Source organism: Cyanistes caeruleus, chromosome 5, assembly GCF_971803275.1.
Source record: "Cyanistes caeruleus chromosome 5, bCyaCae1.hap1.1, whole genome shotgun sequence".
In the NCBI taxonomy this organism is placed as follows: Eukaryota; Metazoa; Chordata; class Aves; order Passeriformes; family Paridae; genus Cyanistes; species Cyanistes caeruleus.
This window is the reverse complement of record NC_141705.1, coordinates 41,883,236-41,909,257: the sequence shown is the minus strand read 5'-3', so window position 1 is coordinate 41,909,257 and position 26,022 is coordinate 41,883,236. Positions and strand designations below refer to the sequence as shown.

General features: G+C 36.3%; 1 protein-coding gene and 1 long non-coding RNA gene across 5 annotated transcripts in view; one reads left to right on the top strand and one right to left on the bottom strand.

Moving 5' to 3' along the window:
* The window catches only part of GUCY1A1 (guanylate cyclase 1 soluble subunit alpha 1), a 35,133-nt gene extending 15,663 nt beyond the window's left edge, over positions 1-19,470 (top strand). For all 4 annotated transcript variants that reach the window (XM_086891187.1, XM_086891189.1, XM_086891190.1 and 1 more), the window contains 8 exons: positions 6,492-6,899; positions 9,507-9,568; positions 11,117-11,175; positions 11,989-12,698; positions 14,128-14,613; positions 15,121-15,264; positions 17,126-17,280; positions 18,478-19,470. In XM_086891187.1, coding sequence (XP_086747313.1) covers positions 6,651-6,899; positions 9,507-9,568; positions 11,117-11,175; positions 11,989-12,698; positions 14,128-14,613; positions 15,121-15,264; positions 17,126-17,280; positions 18,478-18,679 — 2,067 coding nt within the window. In that variant the 5' untranslated portion in view covers positions 6,492-6,650 and the 3' untranslated portion in view covers positions 18,680-19,470. The remainder of the gene's footprint in view (positions 1-6,491; positions 6,900-9,506; positions 9,569-11,116; positions 11,176-11,988; positions 12,699-14,127; positions 14,614-15,120; positions 15,265-17,125; positions 17,281-18,477) is intronic.
* A 2,661-nt stretch (positions 19,471-22,131) lies between these two features.
* On the bottom strand, positions 22,132-23,339 carry LOC111927849 (uncharacterized). The gene is made up of 2 exons (XR_002863783.2): positions 23,249-23,339; positions 22,132-22,264 (listed from the first exon to the last, which is right to left on the bottom strand). It is a non-coding gene; the product is annotated as an uncharacterized LOC111927849 (long non-coding RNA).
* Between the last annotated feature and the right edge of the window lie 2,683 nt (positions 23,340-26,022).

Here is a 26,022-nt window from a genome sequence, read left to right as displayed (position 1 = left end):
GATCTGTAGAGAGGATAACAACCTTTTCATCAGTTATTGCCTTTGCTCAGGTAGCAGAAATATGTACTGTGAAAAATCCTAGAATCTTTCAGGAAAGAAAAGTACTACTTTGTAAATTAAGTAAAGCCCATGTCGATACAAGGCGGTAATGATTTAGGATTGAGTGGTCACGTATATTAAGGGATTTCTAGACCCCAACTCATTTTCTTATGGCTTTGCAATATCCAAAGAAATTAATGCTTTGAAGGTGTATGGACGTGTTTAAACTAACAATGAAGCAAACAATGAAAGTTTAACTTGTTTGTACAGGATTTAATAAGACTTTATTTAATAATAAATACTTGCTTTGACTTCTTAAAATACAAGATTATATATTGATGTGGACTTGAGGTATTTCTCTTTGTATTTTAGAAACCTCCTTAAGATCCTAGAAAATGGACCAATCACCAGGGCTTTGATTTTGTTGCTACCCACAGCACTTAAAGTAGAAAAAATAATATGCAGATATTGTACTCCATGTTACTAAGACAAAATGATAAGATTTAGTTATTTTATCTGTATTTGTCAGCTGAAATGAGCTGCTACTGATAGGGAGGGTGCTGGCTCCTAACCTGTCTCTCACTAGAAGCTGGTTGTGTTTTGCTGGTGCATAAGAAGAACAGTTCCTGCCCGAATCTCTTCAGAGGCACTAATTGGCAAAGGGCAATGATTGCTGAACCCAACAGAGATGAGAGCTGAGTGGGAATAGCAAACCCCTTTCTTACATCAAGGCAGAAGGTAGCTGCTTCTGTGGAGGCAAAGGCTTCCACACCACTCCTGCGAGTACTGCAATCACTCTTCTACTAGAGAAAGTTAGATTCAGTCAGTGATATCTTTTAACTGCTGCAAAACATTTTTTTTTTATTTATTGTTCAACATGCAGCAGTTCACCTAACAAAGTGCTATGTGTGATTTTAAAAAAAAATCACATACCATCATACCATATTCTGTCTTACTGTGAATGAAACACTCTGCTTGTCGTAAGAGAAAAGCATTTAATGTTGCTTTTAATTTTTGTGCCATGTCCATAAATTAAGATTATAAACTATCTTTAGCTGCTGTTGACGAGTGCTATTACTCAATTCTTATAAATGGCTGTGTTAATATTAGGGGTTTTACTGTATGATCAATTCATTGATCTGTTTTGCATGACAGTGTCAAGAAATGTAATGAAGGAAATATTCAGAAGCAGATAGTAAAAAATAAACATACAGGAATGCATTTTGACTGTGAGACAAGTATAGATGTAAACTTAGAATGAAATGTTTGTACAAAGCATTTTAAGCACTCTTAAGTTATTCTGCAGCTATGTCTATATTATGTAAAGTCATCTTCATTATTCTGAGTGGCACAGTGCCATGTTGTATTCAGTCAGACACTAAATAAATTGGCTGCTTGTAGTTTGATCTCACAGCAGATTATTTAATTTTAATTTTCAATTTGTTTCCCAAGGTAACTACGGCATCAATTAATATGGCAGAGATGGAGAATTCACATTAGACACTGCTGCTCCCCTGGGATGAGCTCTCTCTCAAACCATGTTTGGAGAGGAATTAAAACCAGAAACTTTTTTCGTGTTTCTTTTTTTGTTTGTTTGTTTGTTATGGTCAGAAAATGTCTAAAGACATGGTGAACAATGGGAGGGCTGGTGTTCCTCATTCCTGAAACACATCTGCAGATGTTTGACTTAACCTGTGATGTGTGGTATCATCTTTCTCATAGCTTTTTAAGTCCATTAGACTTCTTAATTACTTCTGTAATCTCTACACTGAAGATTCATTGTCTTTCTCCTGTCAGACCTTTAACACCACTGTCTAATTACCATATGAGTGAGACAGATTTTCATGTAATACAATAGACATTTTTTATGAACATTATTTAAATTAACTACAAGATGCACTTAGGATACCAGATGCAAATTTGATGTTTTAATAAAAGAAGACCTAGTCCATGCATGGAAAGGTTTCTCAGTATTTGAATCCTCTGATGTGTTATGGAATTAGGTTTTCTACTTTGTTTATTTAAAGATGTGATTTGGGTGTTTTGTCATTGCAGAGATTAGGAAGAGTTTTGAACTGACCACTGTTTGAAAATTGCTATACCTTTTAAATTGATAATGGTTTTGAACTGGCATCTCTGTTATCAAAGAGCCATACAGTTTGTTTCTGGGAAAACAAGAAACTCAGGATGCTTAGAAAATGGTTCTTTGGAAAACCTTCTTTAGGAACTGTGTCTTCATTATTTGACTTGACTTCGAAGATCTGATATATTGGTTTTGTACAACAGGATTATTGCTAGAAACATCATAGATATCCATGTTCTTGCAAATCAATGATGATGTGTTCATAAATAGCAACTGGCAGGAGCCCAAGATCATATTCAGATCAAGGGCAAGGATTCCAGCCCCTATCAGGGCAGGAAGAGGCTGAATGTAGGTGTCCTGCAGCACAGAGAGTGACATCACAAAAAGTAGCTGCAGACACAATATCTGCACATCCAGCAGCTTTGTCAGCTCAGGGATCTTCACATTAGTGTCCATTTTTCCCCTGAAATTGTCTTGTCCCATGGCCATCTTCTGGGACCTCTTCCCACTTGTCAGCTTCTGGAGACCTTTCAGGTGTAAAACAATGGCATCACTTCCTTTACAGAACTGATTCTACCTGCCTGGATATTTTTCCTATCACAGTAAATATGATTTAGTTAAAATACAATATGCTAACATGGAAGTGAACCCCAAATACTTCCATTTTCTAAAATCAGAGAAATAATTTCACCAGCAAAAAAAACCAAAAAACAAACAACCAAAGAAACTGAAAACTCATCAAAACCATTGGTAATTGATGAAAGTCATTCACTTCCTTTGTTTTTAGGTTAGTGCAAATGCAGTAAATATTTGTTGCTATGTAATTTAGCCATTAATTCACTCCTACATTCCTCACTGAGAAACTTTTTCTTAAATCTGTTTAAATAGCAGCATATACATTTGCAGTGTTGCATTCCCTGGGAGATATTTAAAATGTCTAATTCTACATTTTTCTATAGAAACTTATTTCAGAGGCTTTTTTCCTTTTAAAGTGCTGATATACTTAAGAAATTTTAATAGTTACTTTATAAATTTAAAATTTATCTTGAAATTTAAGGCTAAAATTCAGCAAAGCATATGAGTATATACTGAAGATCCATAGAACATAATTTTTTTTAGCTTTGGCTAAAAAATTGTGCATGTATATCTGTGTGTTTAACTTCAGTACACACATCAGTCCAACTATGTAAAATATGGTTATTTTCTGCTTTTCTTTCTTAGTGTAGTAATATTGGGAATGTAATGGCTTCTGAATAAAAAATATCTATCTGTCTGTCTATCTCTCCACGTATATAGCAATGTTTACAGTATAAAGTATTATGTATATTTATGTATTTGGAGTATGATTCCTGCTTTAAATTTTTTAATTTTTTCACTGCCTTTTTTGCTACCCAGTGTTATTCAGCAGTAAAAAATGAAGCATTGCCGATGTCCATACAGCAGAAACAAATGAGTTTCTGTGTAAAAACTGAAATCAGAAATATAAAATGTTACACAAACATTCTTCAGCCACTTGTTCTTAGCATTGTGTTTATTGATTCTTAAAACAAGACATTAATTTTGATAGATGTCCCCTAGAGCCTGGCCTGACACCATCAGTACTACAGCATACTTTAAAAGTGCCTTTTCTGCCAAATATTTTTTTAGCAGCAGGTCCAATCAAAGTAGCTCCTGCCTATTTCTGCTTTTATCCCTGCTATTTGTGCTGTGTCTGCAGCACTCCTCTGCTGCGCCATTCATTCCAGCTGTTTCAAAAGCAGCAGCTGATAACCTGTATCAGGGAATTAGTTATTTTTAAGCCTGATACAGTTGCTGTGTGACCTCAAATGCCCTTAGGGTGTCTCGGGGGCAGAAACAAATGGTGTAGTGCACAGGCTTATTAAAGCCCTAGTGCCTTTGAGAGAAGTAGTTGTTGTATCTCCAGAGAGAAAAATGTAATACTTAGCTGCTTCCAGATTCACCAAAAGCTCTTGAGGATTATTTTTAAAGAGTATTATATGGGGATGAGAGAATCTGATTCAGTGAGATACAGTCAGTAGAAAATGAAAGAAAGAGCCTTTTTCAGACTAACTGAAATAAATCATCATCACTAAACTGTGTCCCTAAGTGCCACATCTACACATCTTTTAAATGCCTCCAAGGATGATGATTCTACCTCTTCCCTGGGCAGCCTGTTCCAATTTTTGAGCACCCTTTCTTTGAAGAAATGTTTCTTAATATCCAGTCTAAACCTCCCTTGTTAAAACTGAAGGCTGGTTCTTCTCATTTTGACACTTGTTACCTGAGAGAAGACTGATCCTCACCTTGTTACAGCTTCCTTTTAGAAGCACTAAGGTCTTTGCTGAGCCTCCTTCTCTTCAGGATAAACACACCCAGCTTCCCCAGCCGATCCTCATAAGACTTGTAACCCAGACCCTTCCCCAGCTCTCTCGTCCTCTGGACATGCTCCAGCACCTCAATGTCCTTCTTGTATTGAGTGGCCCAGAACTGGATGCAGGGTTCAAGGTGTGATCTTACCCGTGCTGAGTACAGAGGGACAGTCACTGCCCTGGTCCTGCTGGCCACACCATTGCTGATTCAAGCCTGCATGCTTGAATCATGCTTGGTCTTCTTGGCCACCTGGGCACTGCTGGATTATGTTCAGCTGCTGTTGACCAGCCCCTCCAGCACCTGGTCCTTTTCTCCTGGGTACTTTTCCAGTCACTCTCACTCAGCCTGTAGCACTGCATGGGGCTGTTGTGATCCAAGGGCAGGAAGAATCACTTGATCTTGTTGAACCTCATATGATTGGCCTCAGTGCATAGATCCATCCTGTCCAGATCCCTCTGCAGCAGAACAGCATTCCCACCAAGCTTTATACAGCCTGCAGACTGACTGAGAGTACACTCAATCTCCATGTCAAGGTCATTCATCAAGATGTTAACCAGGTCTGGCCCCAGTACTGAGCCCTGGGGAACACCACTAGTGACTAGTGACTGGCTGCCAGCTGGATGTTACTCCATTTACCAACACTCTCTGGGCTTGGTCATCCAGCCAGTTCTTTGCTTGGCAAAGGGTATGCTTGTGAAAGCCATGAGCAGCCAGTTTCTCCAGAATGTTGTGGGAAATGGTGTCAAAGGCTTTATTTGAGTCTGGGTAGACTTTCTCCTTTATCCACTGAGCAGGTCACCTTGTCATAGAAGGAGACCAGACTTTTCAGGCAGGATCTGCCTTTCCTAAACCCATGCTGGCTGTGCCTGATCCCTTGGTTGTCCTGCATGTGTTGTGTGATGGCACTCAAGGTGATCTACTCCAGGACCTTCCCTGGCTGACTGAGCCTGACTGAAGTCAGGCTGTCAGGTCATATCTTTTAAAGGAAACTTTAAAGTTCCCTTTACACCCTTGGGTGGATCCCATCTAGCCCCATGGACCTGTGTATATGTTGTGTAGCTGGTCACTGACCATCTCCTGGTTTATAGGAGCATCATTCTGCTCTCTGTCTCTGTCTTCCAGCACAGGCTCTTGATATCCTGAGGGCAACTGTTCCCACTATTAAAGACTGAGGCAAAAAAGGCACCAAGTACCTCAGCCTTTTCCTTGTCCTTTGCCACTACGCCTCCTACATCCAGTAAAGGATGGGGATTCTCCTTAGCCCTCCTTTTGTTGCTGATGTATTTGTAAAAACATTTTTGTGTTTTATGGCAGTAATCAGATTAAGTTCTAGCTGGGCTTTGGCCCTGTAACAAATGGAACCATTATAAAAATTTAAAATGCGGCTTTTTTTTAATGTGTTGTTTAGAAAATACCACCTTCAAAAGCGTAAAATCCCTTAGTGTTTCCAAGCAACTGCAGTTGTGTGGTCAAATTCCCAAGATGTGAGTTGTCACCAGTCAGTTGTTTTTACAAGAGACTCTAACCTTTGGTCATGGATGGTTTACTGTTTAAGAAGTACACACACTAACTTAAGTCATATGTTTCCCTGTTACATGAAAGATATCTTGGACATCAAGTAAGTTTAGATTTAAGTATTCGTAACTAACCAGTTCATTGTGCCATGTGACATAGCTTTTAATAGCTACTTACAAAGAATCAAAAAGGTATCCTCATTGGAATTCCACTCCTTCAGAAACCTCATCTATCAAAGTGACCAAATATGTGTTCGGTAAGAGACAGTGTGCCTTAATCACTTGAGTCCCAACTCATACAAAACTTAACCATGCATGCAATCTGAAGCACTGAAGTCAGTAGATATTACATGCTTAAAATGGGACAAGAGCTATGACCTCAAAAAGACATTATTTTCATTTATTTAAGATAAAACTGGCGCATCACGAGAATTTAAAAGAGAAAATAAATGTTTGTAATTCTTTTTTCCTTTCTTGTTTTGTAGGGGCACAATTTTTTCCTGTGGTGATTTATAGCTACCAATAACCTTCCACAGTGGTTGCCTTATCAACTTATTATTTTGACATCTGCTCTTGTTAGTAAACAGAAGTGAACTAACGCAGAGCTAAGTATTCCTAATCTCAAGAGAGAGGCGTCGTACAGTATGTTCTGTACAAAACTGAAAGACTTGAAGATCACAGGAGAATGTCCTTTCTCCTTACTGACTCAAGGTCACATTACGGAGGAACATGACAAGGACTGCACAGAAAACAGCTCTAGAGCAGCTTTGCCCATCTGCAAAGAAGTCCATGAAAAAGATGGTCAAGGAAACCTTCCACAACGGAAAACGAGCAGAAGTAGAGTGTACCTGCACACACTGACTGAAAGCATCTGCAAACTAATCTTTCCTGAGGTAAATAGATACTAAATAAAACTTTTTAGCATTTAACTATAAATCTTAAAAGAGTATTCTATGCCTGCCTTTAGATGTAAGCCTTTAGAAAGTTGCTTTGACTTAAAAGTTTGTGTTCTTACACCGTTCTCCATAGATTAAATCCACTTCCATTCCTTCTGGATCTAATTTTGCCACAATCTGTGTTGCACACATCATCCCTTCCATTGTATTTCCCTTATTTTGCCTTGTATTTGCAACCTTCCACTGATCTTTTTAATTGTTCTTTTTAAATCCATCTATTTTTGTACTATTTTTTTACATAGAGATATAGTAATAGAAATTCTGCCTTGTTACCTAATTATGTAAATTATGTGGTCATCTCATCATTTCACCTAACTGAATCCAAACTGCTAAGTGCATTAGTCATTATCACAAAAAAATTAAAATAGATGTTTCCATCTGCTGTGATACTAACCTCCTGTCATACTATTTTTAAAACTATTACTGTTCATGTTTACCACAAAGATATTCTTATGTCTCTGCTCAACTTCACTGAAAACAGGTCTAGTGCAGGCTTGCTTGAGTGGAGATGAATACCATCATGTTCTGTAAAAAGAACATGAAAAATACAGCTCCATAACATCCAGCACTTGGCCTTGTCTCAAATTCAGTGGGAAGTCTGAAGGATCTGACTGACATTCTGGGACTACAAATAACAAATGGACAATTCTGTACACTCATTTAATTACAATCCCATTACTTGGACATTCAGTGTACCTTACTTAATGTGCTGGAGTTTTGTTAAATTTGTTTGCAGATCTGGTTATGCAGCTCTTCATCTATTATTCATTCACTAAACCTCCAGATAATTAAGTTTTGAAAAACTCCTTTTTACCTCTACTGCATTTATACAGATGGAATGCATCCCTTTAAACCTTTAAACTAATCTCTAAATTTATAAAGGAAAAGACTTGTAACCCAAAAATGAATTGGCAAAGCACTCTTTCCAGGGTGCCATGATTTCTATATTGCTTTTCTAGTATATAGCTGTTGGTGGGATATTTAATAACTGGGGTATTTTTCTCTTTAAAGAGTGGTATAAATGTATGCAGTTGCCTATTATTTAATTATGATAGGCTAGTTCATCAGCTGGGATAAAGCTTGGCAAAGTGAAGATCTTATGACCAACCATGTACCCTAGGAACCACTGAAATTCAAGGTTACAGTTGTTACTACTAAAATTATTCAAGTCATATTCATTAGAACTTTGTCCAAGTCTGTTCTCATGCTGATTTAGGGTCAAGCCCTAAGCATCTTCCTAGCCCTGTTTTTCCATAAAAGGGCTGTGCTTGTTTAGAACCATATTTTTCATTGCTTAGATAATTTACCTTTCTTAAATGTCATTGAGTAACATCATCTTCTTTCCAACTGGAAGCTCCAAAACAGGGCTGCATCATGATCCCTGTGGTTTGGTGAGCTTCTGGAAACAGCGAACTATGCATGGAAGTCCAGGACAAAGTGCATCCAGACAACTTTCTGATTAAATTTGAGACACAATGTAGTGCATGTTGTTGTTTAATTTGCTTCTTTCTTTATAGAAATATGGAAAACATTGCTCATTTATTAATGGATTGGATGGCATTCCACTTACTGTATCAGTTTCTACACAGCTGTAATTTATATTGTGTTGATATACATGGTATGTGGTGTATATATATATATATATATAGATGTGTTTCTACTTACCTAATTCACTTTCAGTTTTTCCTTGGAGAACATTTCCAGAATATATTTTCTTTCTTTGTGCAAACTTTCCTCCTGGAAATACAAGAAGTAAAAGGTGCAGTTTCTTGAGGGAATGTGAACCAAAGAAAAGCCAGGCCACAGGAAGCCTCACAGCCGAGTTCTGTCATGGCAGTATAGTACTATTCTATGACCCTGTCTGTGGGGGAAGTTTGGGTTTTGAATATTAGAGACTATATACATATGACAGCTTTACTGGCCCTAAAAATTTGAAATATGCATATTTGGAAAATGTTCCATCTGTTCCAATTAGGAACTGCAGAAGGCATATGGAGTCATGGGATTGAAGTATTTTAAGGAAAATATTCATTGTACTCCAAAGTGTCTTTTATTAGAGAATCCTTTTATAAAGGCTGTCTACAGTGACTACATTTTCATATGGAGGATGTTTGGGGTCATGGCATACATAGCAAAAATTATTCTTTTTCTTTAAAATAATTTTGTATTCATGGTATTTTGTGGGTTTTTTTGAGGGTGGGATTTGTACTCATAGAAGGCTGTGTTAGTTATACTTATTTCTTAGCAGCACTGTCTTTATTGCCATCTGAAAATTTGGAGGTAGAGAACATCACTGTATTTAAAATACACAACTGCTGGTGTACATGAGGGGCTTAATTACAGTGGTACTGGAGCTGAAGAGATGAACATAAAGTAAACCCTGTAACCACAGAAGGGACATGCTGTTTCTAACAACAATACTGACTTGAAAAAATGTTGTTAGTACCAAGGATGGCAAAGTAATTTTGTGTATAGGAATGTTATCTCATGATTAAATTTTCAGCAATGACATAGATACATATGACATACTTATTTTTTCCCCAGTTTGAAAGGCTAAATCTTGCACTGCAGAGAACACTTGCAAAACACAGAATAAAAGAAACCAGGTATGTAAGTGTAATGGTTTTGTAACTAATTTCACTGCAAAAATGTTTTTCTGACAGGAATGGGGTGGTGACTGGGAATCAAGACTTCTGGAATTTATATGCAATTATCTTGTCAAATTGGTGTGTAACATTTCACATAATGTAAGCTAGTAATGATTTCATTTATTTAAAAATATTCACAAATATTTACCTCACTCACAAAGTTGACTTAATGGGCAAATTGTACAGGGAGACAGGCAAGGCTTGGCATAGATGGAACAAGAGATATGGTTGTATATGGATCTAGCCCAGTGTTTCTAAGATCCCAGGGAAATAATTTAGATACAATTAGTATTATACGAAAGAATTTGGTTTCTGATACAGTGAATACTCATACACTACAGATACTGACTTGGATGTTTTCCTGAGCTCACTTGGCTTCTGGTTTCTGTTTCTGAGGAACTCGGATAAATTTTCAGCACTTCTTAGTAATAATCCAATATTAATCATTTGAGCCTTATACAGAGTAAGAATTTCTTAGCATCTCATGGTACACTGAGGATTCAGTTTATTGAATGCATCTGAAAAAATAAACCCATCAGTTTAAATCTTCTTTCTTAAGAAAAATAATTGAGATGGAAGCTACACTGTTGCTCACTATGATAAGAATAGATAATTGCAGTGCATCTTTTAAATTACACTTGGTATTTTTAAAGCACTTTACATACATTGACTGAACCAAAGATAGTGGGTCAGATGTGCTTTGCAATTGCTGACTGGCTTATTGCTATGAATGTTTTCCCATTCTTTAATTATGTGTTGCTTCCCTGGAGTATTAGTTGAAAAGGAAAAATTACTGTGATATTCTGAAGGAGGCAATAATGCAAATGTAAAGCAAATCTGAATGTCTGTATCGCTTTTACATATAAATATACCTATGATAGTCCAAGTGAAGAAATTCAGAAGACATGTATCAGGAGTTTATTGCTTATGTGAAGGTTAATCTAAGCTATATGTCATTCTCATAACTTTGAGTCAAACATTGTTTGACATTTATTGTCCTCAGAGAACTCAGAGGGCTGCAGTTTTGTGTCAAATATCTGCATTACTACCAATGAATAAGTAATTTTGAGGTTAATAGTTGTTATTTGTATTTCCTTTCAAAGCAGGAATTTTCACCTCTTTTGAATTAAATGCAGTGTAGTTACAAAAAATGCTTGAATATAAATTCCAATTATATTATACAATATGTTATAAAATGTAGTTTTGGCTTCAAGAAAAAAACACAAACCAAACAAAAAGCCAGGACTGTTACAATGACAAGCAATAGCATTTGACCAAAATCCATAATTTGAGCTCAGACTACCAAAACCTTAATTTACCAGAAATGCACAGGATAATCTAAGATTATACCAAGACTCCCTTTTGAATTAATTAAAAAACTTCATATTTGATCAGCAGAACTGGGTCTGTACACTTTAAAGACAAGGTAATTTTTGTACTTACTATTTTTACCACTTTTATCTTGGTAATTTAAGGGCTTTATTTATATTTTTATGATCTTTGCAGAAAAACTGGTGATAGAGAAGATTTTGAAAAAATAATCAGTGATCATGCTAATGCAGCAGGTAATGTAAGCTTGTTTAATAATATATATATAAATAAATATATTTTCTATAAATAGATAATAATATATTTTATATAAATTAGTTATAAATTTGAGACAATAAATTAGTCTTGTTAGTAGTATGTTACTTCATATTCTGAAGATTGTTGTGTGTCAGAAGAGAATTCTGCAATATGTAATTCTGGCTACATCTATAATAGTAAATTTACATTTCCTGGAACTGAAAGGTCTGAAAATGGTCTTCTGTACATTTAAACTGTTAAACTGGTCCAGGCACACAACTGGTCTGTAAGAAACGTTTTTAAAGGATTCCCAGTAACAGTTAAGGAAATGGAACATTCCCAACAGTCAGTTTGCATGCAGCTATCCAGGTAAAACAAATTTACTAGCAAAGATCTGAGCCATTCAGTGCCAATTGGCCTCAGTGCTCCAGAATATTCCCAGAGTCATTTAATGTACTGGATTGTGCATAGTACTTATATCTGCAGATCCTATGTTATTCTTATGTTAGTTTTTAAACATCTTATTTTACTCCTTGGATCAATGTAAGGGGATCGAGTCAAATCTTGCATCTATTTTGTCTACATCTCTACAAAGAACACTGACTCTCAGATCTTTCCATACTAAAACAAATTGTCTCCCCATTTCCAGGCCTTGTTTCCAGAACTCCTAAATGAGAGTGCCCTCAGGTGTCAATACTGCATCAGGGAAGGATATTGATGGTTTGTTTTGGCCTAGGTTGAAAAAAATGAGGAGGTTAGCCTGTGATTCAGGATGATGAGTGCAGTTCTGACTAAAATGTGGTTCTGTGCAGGTGTTCCCGTGGAGTCTCTACGGGAATCTCTTGGTGAAGAGCTATTCAAAATATGCTATGAAGAGGATGAACACATATTAGGGGTTATTGGAGGCACCCTTAAGGACTTCTTGAATAGTTTCACCACTCTGCTGAAGCAGAGTAGCCACAGCCAAGAAGCAGGAAAAAAGGACAGACTTGAAGATGCCTCCATATTATGCCTGGAGAAAGATCAGGACTTCTTAAATGTTTATTATTTCTTTCCTAAGAAAATCACAAGTCTTATTCTACCTGGTATCATTAAAGCAGCAGCTCATATTTTGTATGAAACTGAGGTGGAAGTGATGCTCATGCCTCCTTGTTTCCATAATGACTGCACTGAGTTTGCTAATCAGCCTTATTTGATGTATTCTATACAAGTCAAAAGTGCAAAACCTTCCTTATCTCCGTGTAAGCCACAGTCTTCACTTGTGATTCCTGCCTCTGTGTTCTGTAAGACTTTCCCATTTCATTTTATGTTTGACAAGGATATGTCAGTTCTTCAAATTGGAAATGGGATAAGAAGACTTTTGACCAGGAGAGAATTTCAAGCTAAGCCAAATTTTGAAGAGTATTTTGAAATTCTTACCCCCAAAGTAAGCTGCACTTTCAGTGGAATAATGACAATGCTAAATATGCAGTTTACGGTACGAGTTAGAAGATGGGATAATACTGATATGAAACCGTCCATGGTAAGAGACTTTTTATTACCCTTACTTCTACAAGGAATTTGTTTTCCTCAGATGGAGTTAAAATAGCCACAAAACGTGCTGCATTTTGCATTTTCTACATCTGATATAACTGTATAATAATGATATAATTAGGGTGGTCAGATGTAATTCAGATTCTGAAGGCAATGTTCAGTCAAAACGCTGCTTTAGGACTTTTACACAAGTAAAATCTGACTGCAAATTTGACCTGATTTGAATAATTTGAAATACTGAGATAAAGCCAGTGATAGGCCATGCTGCTGAGAATATGGGCATCTTCAGCACAAAGACAGTGTCAGGAAAAGTGCCCCTGAGTCATTTGGGGAGCAGCTCTAGGTTTGGGGAAAATAAACAGATTTTCTGTGATCGTTCAACTTCTGGTATCGTTTTGGTATCTTTGATGTTTTCATCAGATGCAATCACCAAAGGTTTCACTTCGTTTCAGCTGATGGGGTTACAGCTATCTTTGCAGAAGCTGAGTCTGTGACAAATGACCTGGGACAATAAAAAACATTGAGTATTCAATGACTGTTTTTATTCGTTCTTGGTCCCAGCTCAATTCCAGCTTATATATACCTGAGGCACTCCGGGATGAATTAGTTCAGACTCAACACTCCAAAAACTTAATTGAAGAACGGTAAAAAAGTTTTACCCAGTTACTAATGTGGCTACTATTAAAAGCTGTAGCTACTTCATCTCAGCTCCATTTCTGCACTAGAATGATTACGAGGGGTGGTAGAGTCGGCTTTGATTTTGCATGTACTTGCATATGCAAATGCCTATTAGTAAGGAACAAATTTTATTTAAAAAGTGGTCTTCCAAAGCTGTGTTAAGCTAAGCTCAGTAGCGCCTTTCACATTTTACAGCCCACTACAGAAGGGACATAAAAACACTTCACATAAAATATTTTTCTTTTTTAGACTAATAAAATTGGATATTCCTGCCATTTCTGCCTTTAATTTTAAATTGCAGTGAGTACTGAACATCCTATGATAAAACTGAAGCAGATTTTCTCACTTTATCTCATGGAGAAAATGGTACATGAACTAGTTATTAGAAGAAATTTAGAGGCCACTGTAGTAACACATTTTATCAATTGCTGAAGGTACACAAAATTATTCTTCTTGGTTTTCTTTTCTCCCTAAGATAAACTGATACTCAGACATAATTAGGTGTTTATCCTCAAGCTGGGGTCCTCTTGTACCAGAGGACTGAATAGAAATGGACTTACTTGACGGCTCTGTGATTCAGCACACCATGTTTTCTCTAAGCAACTAAATGAAAATTAAGGACTACAGACCAGTCTTGATTTTCTTACATTTTAGCAAAATGTATTTTCTCTAGAACTTCCTGCTTCTAGACCACTGCCAGGCATGTTTTGCATGAATTCTTGTTTCTTTACCTATTTCAGGTAATGGATCTTAAAGGCCAAATGATCTATATTTTTGAATCCAGTGCCATTCTATTCTTGGGATCTCCCTGTGTGGACAGACTAGAAGATTTTACAGGACGTGGATTGTACCTCTCTGATATTCCCATTCACAATGCTCTAAGAGATGTTGTTCTGATAGGAGAGCAGGCCAGAGCCCAGGATGGACTGAAGAAGAGATTAGGAAAGCTAAAGGCAACCCTTGAGCAGGCCCATCAAGCACTTGAAGAAGAGAAGAAGAAGACTGTAGATCTTCTATTTTCAATTTTTCCTGGAGAGGTTGCTCAGCAGCTGTGGCAGGGACAAGTTGTACAAGCCAAGAAATTTAATAATGTCACAATGCTTTTTTCTGACATTGTTGGATTCACTGCCATCTGTTCCCAATGCTCACCTATGCAGGTTATCACCATGCTTAATGAGCTTTATACTCGCTTCGATTACCAATGTGGAGAGCTAGATGTCTACAAGGTACACAATTCATTGCTTTTCCATGGGATTCTGGGTCAGGAAAGGAAATTAAGGCTAAGTGGGACAGAAGATAATAGAGGTCCAAAACTTATTTTGCCACAAACCTTTTTCAGATGAAAGACAAAACAAATCACAAAACAAACAATTTAAAAAATGAACATAAACAGTTGTTCATTCAGCCAAGAATGAAATCCATCAAAACTTAGGAGATAATTTTTAAAATTAATTTCAATGACAGTGCTGTGACTCTGGAGTAAGCAGGTGTTTAATGTAGCTGGGAGTTCCTGACAGTAAATGAAAAAGGAAAAGTATTTTAGGATTATGCCCAGCAATAAATAAAAGTCGTGCAATTTTCCCTTTTACTGCAGGATTTGTCCAGTAGTTAAAACATTTTGCAGAAAAACTAAGACTTGGGCAAGAATTGTATTAGCTATGATTCTTACTGAAGTTAGGCAGCTCTTTTACGTTTATCAAACTAAGAGTAAGGAACAAATATGCCTGTTTTAGGTTGAGACTATTGGAGATGCCTACTGTGTTGCTGGAGGCTTACACAAAGAAAGTGAAACGCATGCTGTTCAAATAGCACTGATGGCCCTGAAGATGATGGAACTGTCAGACGAGGTGGTGTCTCCCCATGGAGAGCCTATCAAGGTCATATATTTTATTGTATTTTATTTGGTTAAAGTGAGCTTTCTTGTTTGTTTAGTTGCTTTCTGGGATTTTTTCTCAAGCAAATTTCACATCATTGCATTAACTTAGAGATTTGGGGAATCAAGTGACTGTGGCTGGAGGAGCTGATCTTTTTAGATCTATGGATGAGTTTTGTGGAGCGGTAAAAGTGAAATAGAAGTCTGAAAATAAATCCAAAAGAGAAATGCAGTGAAGTCAATAGGTGCAATCTGACACGGTGCAATTCTTGTCTCAGTAGCAATAAAACTGTCAGTGGCATGGAATATTCTCTTTTCTAAGGAAATGACTAATCCTCTTTCCAAATTAGACTTCCAAGTCTTTTGACGCAGAAGCTATGAATATGAATGCCCAAAGACGTTCTGATTGTAGTAATCCACACATCTTTAAAGGATTCCATTGCTGTTCTTGTTTCACAGTCAGATACTGAACCACCATAAGATAATGGTGTTAATGCTGTCAAAGCAACTGTTAAATTCAGTGGTAATTATATTTATGGCTTCCTTTCAGCAAGAACTTACACATGTACTGAAATTTTCATATAAGATCATCTCTTACTGAAAAAGAAAAAGAAAGGCCTGTATGCATGAAAAATGATGTGGACCTTCGACATAGTTCAAAAGGCCTGGAATGGTATCCTGGTATTTTTAATAGATGTGTCTTAGTTCATTATGTCTTTGCTAATTTTTAACATTAATCTGTTCATTTGTTCCTCCAGAAAGCTTAATGCCTTTTTTTTTTTTTTTTAATTTTAGATTAAGGATTACTTGTATTCCAAGACAAAGAAAATGGTTAATAAGAGGATTATATGCTCCACATTTATCACAGAGAACATATAGAATACAGTATTGTATTATAAATAAATGTTGTTCTTTTTGTATTTTGCAGTATCAAATTAAGTTACACTTAAAAAATCTGGAAACATCCTGGCAATATTATAACAGGTTTATAATTTACATGCAAATGATACTACTATATTTTTAAGATTATTTTAAGATGAGGAGAAAAAATTTGTATTGTGTAAGTACCTAACAGAAGCTTCTTAGAAGGAAACAATATCTTTTTAATGAAAGCATGCATCTATTTTAATTAAATGCTTCATGAAACACTTGGCTATTGTGCAAAGCAATAAATTTCTCACACAGTCTACTGTCATTTTACATATCAATTGCCAAGAAAAAAAGCTGTGACCGCAAATGGCATACTTTGAATCCAACATACATTTTGATGAACATATTTCAGCCATCTTTACTGTGTGGGTGGATTTTGGTTTTGTTGCAGGTTTTTCTGCTTTTACAGTGAAAGTTAGAAACTGCAACTTCTTCATAATGGTATGATATTCTCTTCATATGTAAAGAGTAGTATGCAGAGTAGACATACAAGCTTTCTGACATCATGCCATTATTTAGTCAGAATTCTCTTCTGAAGAAAACACCTCTACACATCTATAAAGCACATGAGAGAAAGATCACAGCTCAAAAAAAAAACCCACCAGAAAGAATCATAGAAAGCAGCATCAGCTAAGTAAGAGTCAAAAAATCTGAGTATGAGCCAAGTTCACAGCAGTTCACAGTCATATTTTGACATGGTAGAATTACTCACTAAAAATGCAGTGCAAGATAAACTTCAGCTAGTTCCCTCTCCATGAGCGGTAATGACCAGAGTACAGATATTTTAAGGAGACACTGCTAACTCTGTTTATTTTGGTAGCTCATTCTTTCTTTCATTCTTTTTTTTTTTTTTTTTTAATTAAAAATAATGTATAAAATCGACTTTACCAATTCTACTTTACCTAATAATGCTGTTTTTTTTCTTTTGTTTAAAGATGCGTATTGGCCTTCATTCTGGATCCGTCTTTGCTGGAGTTGTTGGGGTTAAAATGCCTCGTTACTGCCTTTTTGGAAATAATGTAACCCTTGCCAATAAGTTTGAGTCTTGTAGTATACCTAGAAAAATAAATGTCAGTCCAACAACTTACAGGTACAGTGCAGTATGTAAAATGTCCACCTGCAGTGGTTACAGTAATAGTCTGTTATCTTCCTCTTGGTTTTTTTGGCTGAGTAAAATAAACAAATTTATAAATTATTTTTTTAACCTTTTAAGGAAGCTCTGCTACCTTCACTGTAGCCTAGACTGTAATCTATTGTTCCTACTCAGCTTGTACCCACTGCCACATATCTGATAATGCCTTGTGGCAGGATTCTGCATCCAACATCAGACAGAGAATTTGGCACAGGATCCTTCCTGACATCCCCTGCAGCATGTGTTATGTGACATAGATGGTGCTAAGCTTTAGATGATCTTGGCTAGGTGATTTAGAAAAAGTAGCACAGGTATTAGAGCACAGAGAAGGTAACCCTTTTGATCATGCACTCAGAAAACACAGAGAGCATTAGCATCACCTGTGCTTATGCATGTCAACATAAGCAGTGTTGGCCAAGAGTGATTGTTCTTCTATTCCACTCATATGGAAAATAATTTTGAATCATACCCCTAGAAAATAGGCAATTTGATTAATGGTTAACCTATTGTTGTTGTGGAGTTTCTGGGGTTTTTTTCTGAGCCAAGGAGGTGTTAACCTCCTTTTTGTTTGGTGTTTTTTTAATTTTGATTCATTTAGCAATTCTAAAGACACATTGATAATATTATGGCACCTTGCACAACTCCTGTATATTGCAGCAGTTGTTTGAAAGCTTTGATATGAGTTATCAACACTTATCCTTACAGATCAGCAGTCACTGTTTCAACCTGTGAGAAAGCAAATAATATTAGAATTGATAGGAGGGTCTGAGTAGTTTAATTATGGTTAGTAGTTTAATTAATAATTATTTAATTATGAACCTTATGGTTCACAGTATTCCATTCTTTGAAATATTAATTATGGTGCATTTGATGTGCAGATCTGAGCTATCTTTCAGCACTAAATAATTTTTGAAAATATTTACAACAAACAGCACCTACATACAAAACCTTGCCAAGACAAAAAAAGAGGCTATACTGTTATTTGCACTGATGCAGAAGTATCAAGGTTACCAAGTAAATATTATTTTTTATATTTCTAGTAAATAACTATAAAAATTGAATTGGATTCTCCCTGTCATACTGAAGAATTATTGATTATCTGCACTTACTAGTGACAGATTGATTTTTAATCAAGGTGATTAATTTTTGTTCTAGGTTGTTAAAGGAATACCCAGGTTTTGTGTTCACACCGCGCTCAAGAGAGGAGCTTCCACCAAATTTTCCGAGTGATATCCCTGGAATTTGCTATTTTCTGGATGCTTATATTCAAGGAACAAACTCACAGACTTGGTTTCAAAAGAGAGATTTGGGAGATGGCAATGCCAATTTTTTTGGTGAGGAAACAGGAATAGACTAAATTATACATTCACAAATGTATAGAATAAATTATAAATATTTGGATTTTTTTTTTTGTATAAATTGAAAATTTTTAAAACTGTATGAAACATGAAAGCACTTTAGATTGTTAACACCTGAAAGCCAGTATTAAAATTTCAGGAAGTATGTCACTGACTACTTTTTATTTTTCTTTTGCATAAGGAACATAGTCGCTAAAGTAATGTTGCAATGTCACTGTTGGAAATGCTACTATAAACTGTATTTTCCCTGTGGTAATTTGTAAGTGCTACAGTTCTCTCTATACTGAGAATTCTAGATGTATTGTATATGCAGTTTGTCAGGAAGTGTACTGTGCAAGTGATGCAGCCACATGCAGTGTTGTGAGCTGGTGCTTATCAATGACTATGAAAATGTATTTTCTTAGAGATTCCATGAGAAAATGTCCATTAAAATATTGTCATTGCCATCACATACTTCTTCCAGTGCCATCATTTGGGCCCCATCCTAGAAGGCTGCTGACCATCTTCTCACACTGACTGGTCAAAGTATGAGGGTGCTCAGCATTTTCTGGATCAGGCTGCTAATTGTAGCTAATACACATGCATAGCAGAGTTGCTGCTTACTGTTTCATGAACTTTATTTCATGTATAAAATGAATACAGATTAAAACACTGTATAATCACATGCTAACATCTCTGTAATCGTCAAACTATTATAGTTCTTAGGGTTTTTAAAGTACTTAAAAATAATAATATCCACTTGTTATTATGTATTAAAGCAATAAATGTTTTCTTTTTGTTGTCATTTAAATTTGAAATGTTTTACCAGAAGTGTAATAAAACATGCTTTGGAATGTTTGCTTAGAAAGGAAATTCCAGTCAGACTGTCTGAAACTGAAGCACACCAGCTTAAAGCTCTGATCCTTATTCGAGGATGCAATGTGGGTGTGACATTCTATGGAAATGCCAATCACATGCTCGCACGAAAGTTGCCAGAGGAATTTTCAGGTGAACAGAGATGCTTTTAAACATATGAACACATTTAAAAAGATTAATACTACTACAGTACAAGGTTTTCTGCTGTGGCTGATGGAATATGAGTGGAGAATTCCAAAGGCTTTGGAACTGACAGAATAGAGTTAGTTAAGAGTTCTGAGTTCATGATTCCTCCTCTCTAATTAGTAGATCCATCTGCTCAGAAATTCCTCTGCCATACAGTTTGATCTGAACTGCAGGCTGGAGAAGTGCACAGCTTATACACATACTACTGCTCTCAGTAGTATCAGGTATTGGTTACTATTCTAACCTCTTCAGCTCCTGGGGTTTGGCATATCAAGTCATAAAGTCTCTTCAAACCACATGCCACTAAATCTGATTTTGCTGTCTTAATATTTACAGGAAGCAATTACATTAGACGAAGGTGCTATTTTGTTCATTTTCTGATTTTGCAGGTACATTCTGAAGCTCAATAAACCATTTTCTCCTACTAGTTTTTGTTAGAAACTCATACATGTACCATCAGAATCTTAAGAAAAGGTCTTAGAAGAGACTAGAATTAAGAGCACTTTAAAGCCATATTTCAATTCAAATTTCCTGTAAGGAGCATTTGAACAAAACATGAACCATTGAATCCTTGAGGTTACTATATCCATCCAAGATGCTTAGAAATAGTTCTGTGGCACAAAAATAGAACCAGAAAGTCTGTGTCTTACAAATAAACACATCTGTCTTGTGTACACCAGATACTCTCACACACATATATGTACCAGCACATGTATTTCTAACACTTTAGACTGCAGTGTTTCAAGGAAACAAGAACAGTGCAAATTTTGGAGACTGATGTTTCCAATATTATATTGGTCAGACAATTCTTCTCTATTGGGAGAAATATCCAGGGGTTACTAGCAGTCCCGTATGGGTACCCCTGGATATAAAAATGGGGGAATGTTTGACTCCTGACAGTTCAGTAGGCTTATGTTATTAAACCAGAAATGACTGAGGTCAACATGTGTACACAGAAAGCAACATGTTTGAGTTTCAGTGAAGCAAATAGGATTTAGGCACATATTTAAGATTGATTCATTAAAGTGCTTTAAAACATACCTGTGTTCAGACCTGTTCTACAAAAACCCCCATAAGTCCATTTAGCTTTAAACATAATTTAAGGATTTAGGTCTCACTGAAGCTGTTCCTCTGTTTAAATTATTTTGCTGAAAAAATATATATTTAATAAGGGTAAAATATTTTAATTTATCTTTTCACTTAGATCTAAAATATTCATTTCACCCTTTTACTAATCATTTCACTTAAATTAAAAAAAAATGAATCAGAAAGCTAATAAGCAAATTTTTGAGATAAACAGAAGGAAGGCAATTTAACTGATGCAATATTGGGACATTTTGGAAGAAAACAATAGCATTTTTAAGCTGATCTCTTTTGTAGTATAGTGTATGATATTGTGGGAATTTTCAGAGACTATGCAATGCCGTTTATATAAATATAAAAATATCTTAGTATTATGTCCAGAAACAGTTTTGTTATGTGTGAAATTTTGTTTATTAGTTCATGAAGATTCTGTGTGGCTGATTCCTATTCACACACTATGTGATGGAACATATGTTTTTATTACTGCAGTTTCTTTGCCAGAGAAGTGTAAATGGCCCTTGAAATAAAAAGTGGGTCCTTCAAATCTTCACACTAGCATAGCTAAAGTGAAAGCTATACCAAAAGAATTCAATTAATTTTATTTCATTCAGGCATGACCTGATAAGATTTCAGGGGGACATTGGAAAAAATTTGCATTGCTGGTGTCAGAGGAAGTACAATTAGTGTGGAGCTGATGCTTTCTTTCTCTCTGAACTACTGTGCAAAACCAGAGCAAAGAAGAGTGAAGCACACAGATAATTGAGCCCCTGGGACAGATCTACTTCTTCCTGGGAAGACTTATGAAGGAAGAATTCAGACCTCCCCCAAACCCAGTTTATTTCTCCCATCATTTTCTTTCACAATCTTTCCAGAAACAGCTGCAATTAATACTACAGGGGGCAAAATCAGTATTTCCAACTAAAGGCCATCAGAATTAAGGGAATTGCTCTTGAATCTTGGCAAGGGAACCCTTTTTCAAACTCCACCCATCCTACAACCTAGCAGGCCACTCCAGCTGCTAACATTTTTTTATGCCTGCCCATTGTTCTGCAAAAATGGTGGGAGATTTGCTTCCTGCTACAGCAATGACTTTTGTGGCTGTTTGCCATAGTGCACACAAGATACTGAGTTGCTTTCAAAGCTCTGTACCAGTTTATAAGAAGTCAGCTTGGCAGAAACCAAATTCAACTTTCTGAAATGTGAGGTAGGACTTGCTTTTCTGCCTCTAAATTCTGAAAGGTGTGTGCCACAACAGTCTTTTGAGACTTGAAAACCACCTCTTACTGTGTGGCTGCTCACAACTGCATAGGAAGAAAATAATCAGATATAAGGTTGTTTGTTTTTGTTTTTATTTTAAATTTTCCAATCCCATTTGCACATGTTCACTGGCAGTCCTTTTCTGCAGAGCATGAAGGGAGAGTAAAAGCCACTGTCTTAGGTCATGAAGCATTGCTCTGATACTGAAACAAATAAAGGATGATAATCAATGATTCTGGAACCTTTGCTACATCCAGATACAATAGTTTAAAGATATATACTCTGCAGAGCACAAGCAGTAGGATCTGAATGTTAAATATGCAGTTAGGGTGGAAGACAAAGCTGGAAAGTCAAAGAAATAATAAAAATAAATAAATAAAAATAAATAAACTGAAAGAATCTGAAATGAAGTAAACAAGCTTATAAAGTTGTGTGTCTCATCTGCTTTGGCAGACTTTTGATGCTGAAAGCAGTCAAGCCAGTGGTTTGCTAATATAAATGTAAATGAGCACATTACTTTGCAGCCTCATTATAAGATGGCCTTTGAAGACCTGTGCTAAAATTGCTCCTCATTTTTTGAGCAGTACAAAATTACAGATTTTAGTGCCATTAGGCAAATGCATCTCCTGCACACACAGCAGCATGTAGTGAGAAATAACTGAGAGAATACATGCAGTAGCATCCCAAGGATGTGAAATTGAGGTGGATTCAGACATAGAAACATTTCCACTCCTCTGATTTTTCAGCCCAAATAAAACCTGCCATAGAAGTATCAAGGGAAGAGGCATTCCTGGGGGCTTTGGACTACAAGCACGTGAAAATGAACAGGAGTCTTTCTTTCCACTGATTGCAGATGATGTTGGAGGAAATTTGTACATATGATTAGCTCGCTCTGCATGGCTAAGATTACATTCCTCTAATAGGAGCATGCAATAGAGCTCTCAGTTTCTCAAATGTACACATGTTACTGCATTACAGAACAGCATGGAAATATTGAGGGCTTGTTCATCACAGCTTGTCAGTACCAGGACTGAAAAATTCATGTTATGGTACAGGACAGCACTGTATAGTGGTATAGTAGAAATAATGAATCTTGCTGAAGTGAACTTAAGAGGGTGTTACTAAACCTGACAAGTATTATTATGGCAGTTCCAAATGTTAGGTCTCAGACCATAACTAGAAAATACCTGTAGTTCAGTCCATGTCAGTAAAGTAACTCCAGTTAAGTGGAATCCAGCAGTACCGTATAAGGCAGTCTTTTTATTCAGGATTTCAGTAACAAAATTAACTGTAAAAGCAAAGTCCAAAGTAAAAAATGCAACTTATTAAAACACTTCCTTTGTTTTATAGTGCTTGTGCATTAACACAAACCATATTGAGCTGAATGTAGAAATTCTTGGCCAGCTAACAGTTTTCCTGAAGTTAATGTCTCAGCAACTGCCCTTTCACACAACATAGAGAGATTCTATGCTACTTTTCACTTTCATGAATCTCACCAAGAATTGCCAGATGAAGTCAGCATCTCAAATCAAGGAGAAACATGTTAAAATAAAACATGTAAAACATGTACCTAGTACATGAGGGGCCCCAGATGGCAATATGATTGTTTGCTATAGTGGAATAAGCTGCAGGCTTTATGGAAGTGCATCAGCTACAGTCCAAATGTTTGTGTGATGTGCATAATGCATGTGGCCTAACAATCCTGATACTGACATGGCTGGGCCTTGGAAACACAGCTCAGTATTAACAGCTTAGTTTGACATTTATTTTTCTGACTTCGAGCCTGTCCTTGAGAAGAAAGCAAATCATCTTGCCTAAGACTTCCAGACTGTCTTGATTGAGCTGCTATCTGGAATGGAGGCTTGTCCTTCTCAACAAATCACTTGGCTGAATTCTTTAATTTAGCATCTTCCAAACTTTTAAAAGGAGACCCCTGTTTTAGAAAACTAAATTAATCACTGCCTGCTTTTACTCTGACCATGCAGTTTTCACTTCATACTTTACAAATCTCACCTTGGCTAGAACTTTGATCTGTATTATTATGGGTTAATCACAAGAACAGCCTGCAAATGCAACCTACCAAGCCTGAACCAAATCAGAAGAAAGGCAATTTCATATTTATCTAAGACAATTTTTACCCTTGTAGAGATCAGTACTTTTGAAAAATGTCACTCAGGTACACAAAATCACCAGACAATCCACCTTCTGAAAACCATAACCAAAAATAATTTCATCTAATCTCTCTAATACTTCATGAGCACAAGGGCTTACCCCACATACCAAGTGGATTCCCTTGAAACCTGTGAAGAATGAGAATATTTTTTTACACCTATTCTCCATACAGTTTACTTGCCTGGGATGTGCTGCCAGGAATTCCTTGATATTTTTGTCCTCAAAACTGTTTTATACGTGCCTGAAGGAGAAGACTAGCCATACTGGAAGGCAAAATTCCCAGCTGTTGTCTTTTCACTACTAGCAGTAGGCATATAAAGATATAACTACAACCATCATTTGTATGGCAGAATACATTTTCACATTTCTCCCAAAATTTACTTCCTACCAAAAAGTAAAAAGTAGATAGTGACCTGATGTTCAAACCTTAGTTAATTGGTGTCAACTCCTCTTTAGCTACAGGAAAGCACAGCCTTTGGTCTGATTCCAACAGTACGATTTATTACATTATCTCTGTTGCCAGTTTCATGGAAATTGATGGGACTTTTAGAGATTTGCATCTCTTCAGTTTTTGTTTGGTTTTTTTACACAGAGATATTCAACCAGTAGTTTGGAGTAGTTTGGTTAATTTATCTAAATATTTTTTCTCTTCCCTTCAAAATTACCATACTACTTGTACGATTTTACCTGGTTATACTGAAGCTTTTGTTCTTGGACATTCTTTAAAAAACCCTAAAATCAGTTTTACCACTAGATTTGGACTGGTGTGAAGTAGAATTGATGACTATGCCTACATGACCTAAAAGTAGGGTTTGCCTCTGCTGTTCCTGGAATGTCTACTGAGATGATTTTGCAAAATTTCTAATGCCTATCCATTTGTGTTCTCACTTACTAGAATTTTTAAAAGTTCTTAACACAGACTCAAAAGTTCACCAGGCAGTAGTTGAAATTTCAAAAGGTTTTTGCATTATGCCATTTTTAAACTAACTTACATGGAATTTCCAACATCAATGCTTCATTTTTTTTTCAAGAACTATGTGAACAGTTGAAATGTTAAACTTATTTTTCACTATTTTACTAAGATCTGAACTGTAATTTTACCTACATTTAGAATCCATCTGTTCTGACTAGTATTTATGGCTTCATGTGGCAAGGTTTCTGCCCAAGAGCTATTATATGAATAGTCCACTAGGTACTCATCCTCTTATTTTCCTTGATAAACTATCTTTTAAATATATTTTGATTTTTCTTTAAAAAGTTAAGAAAAAAAAAAAAAGTGGTCTGCTTAGAATTTTTATTTCATACACTGAGGCCAAGTCTTTGGATTGTACAAAGGGCTTTAAACTATATGGCGCTGTATTATCTTTTTTAATTCCTTGTCTATGATAACATAGGATGAAGTGTGTTATTTCCGAACTGGCCTTGGCATGTTGTCTCTGCTCAAAACCTCCTGTTGTAAGGGTCATACCTCACGTAGAGAACCCTCTAAGAATCCATTTTCAGTAGGGTAATAACACAGTCTTTATTCACACTGACACCTGAGAAGGACTCAAGAACACACCAAGAAACCCCACTACTGAAAGCACTCATTATTATGCTTTCAACTTCACTGGCCTGTGAGAAATGAATGCATGGGAGCAGAAATGTCTGCGACCACTTTGTCGCTCAGATTCTTCCCTTTTTAGGGGACATTTTTCTTCCTAAAAGCTAAGTGGCTGCACTGGTAGAAGAAACAGCTGGAGCATTATGTGGAACTGACACCAGGGCAAGCACACCTTGCCCCGCAGGT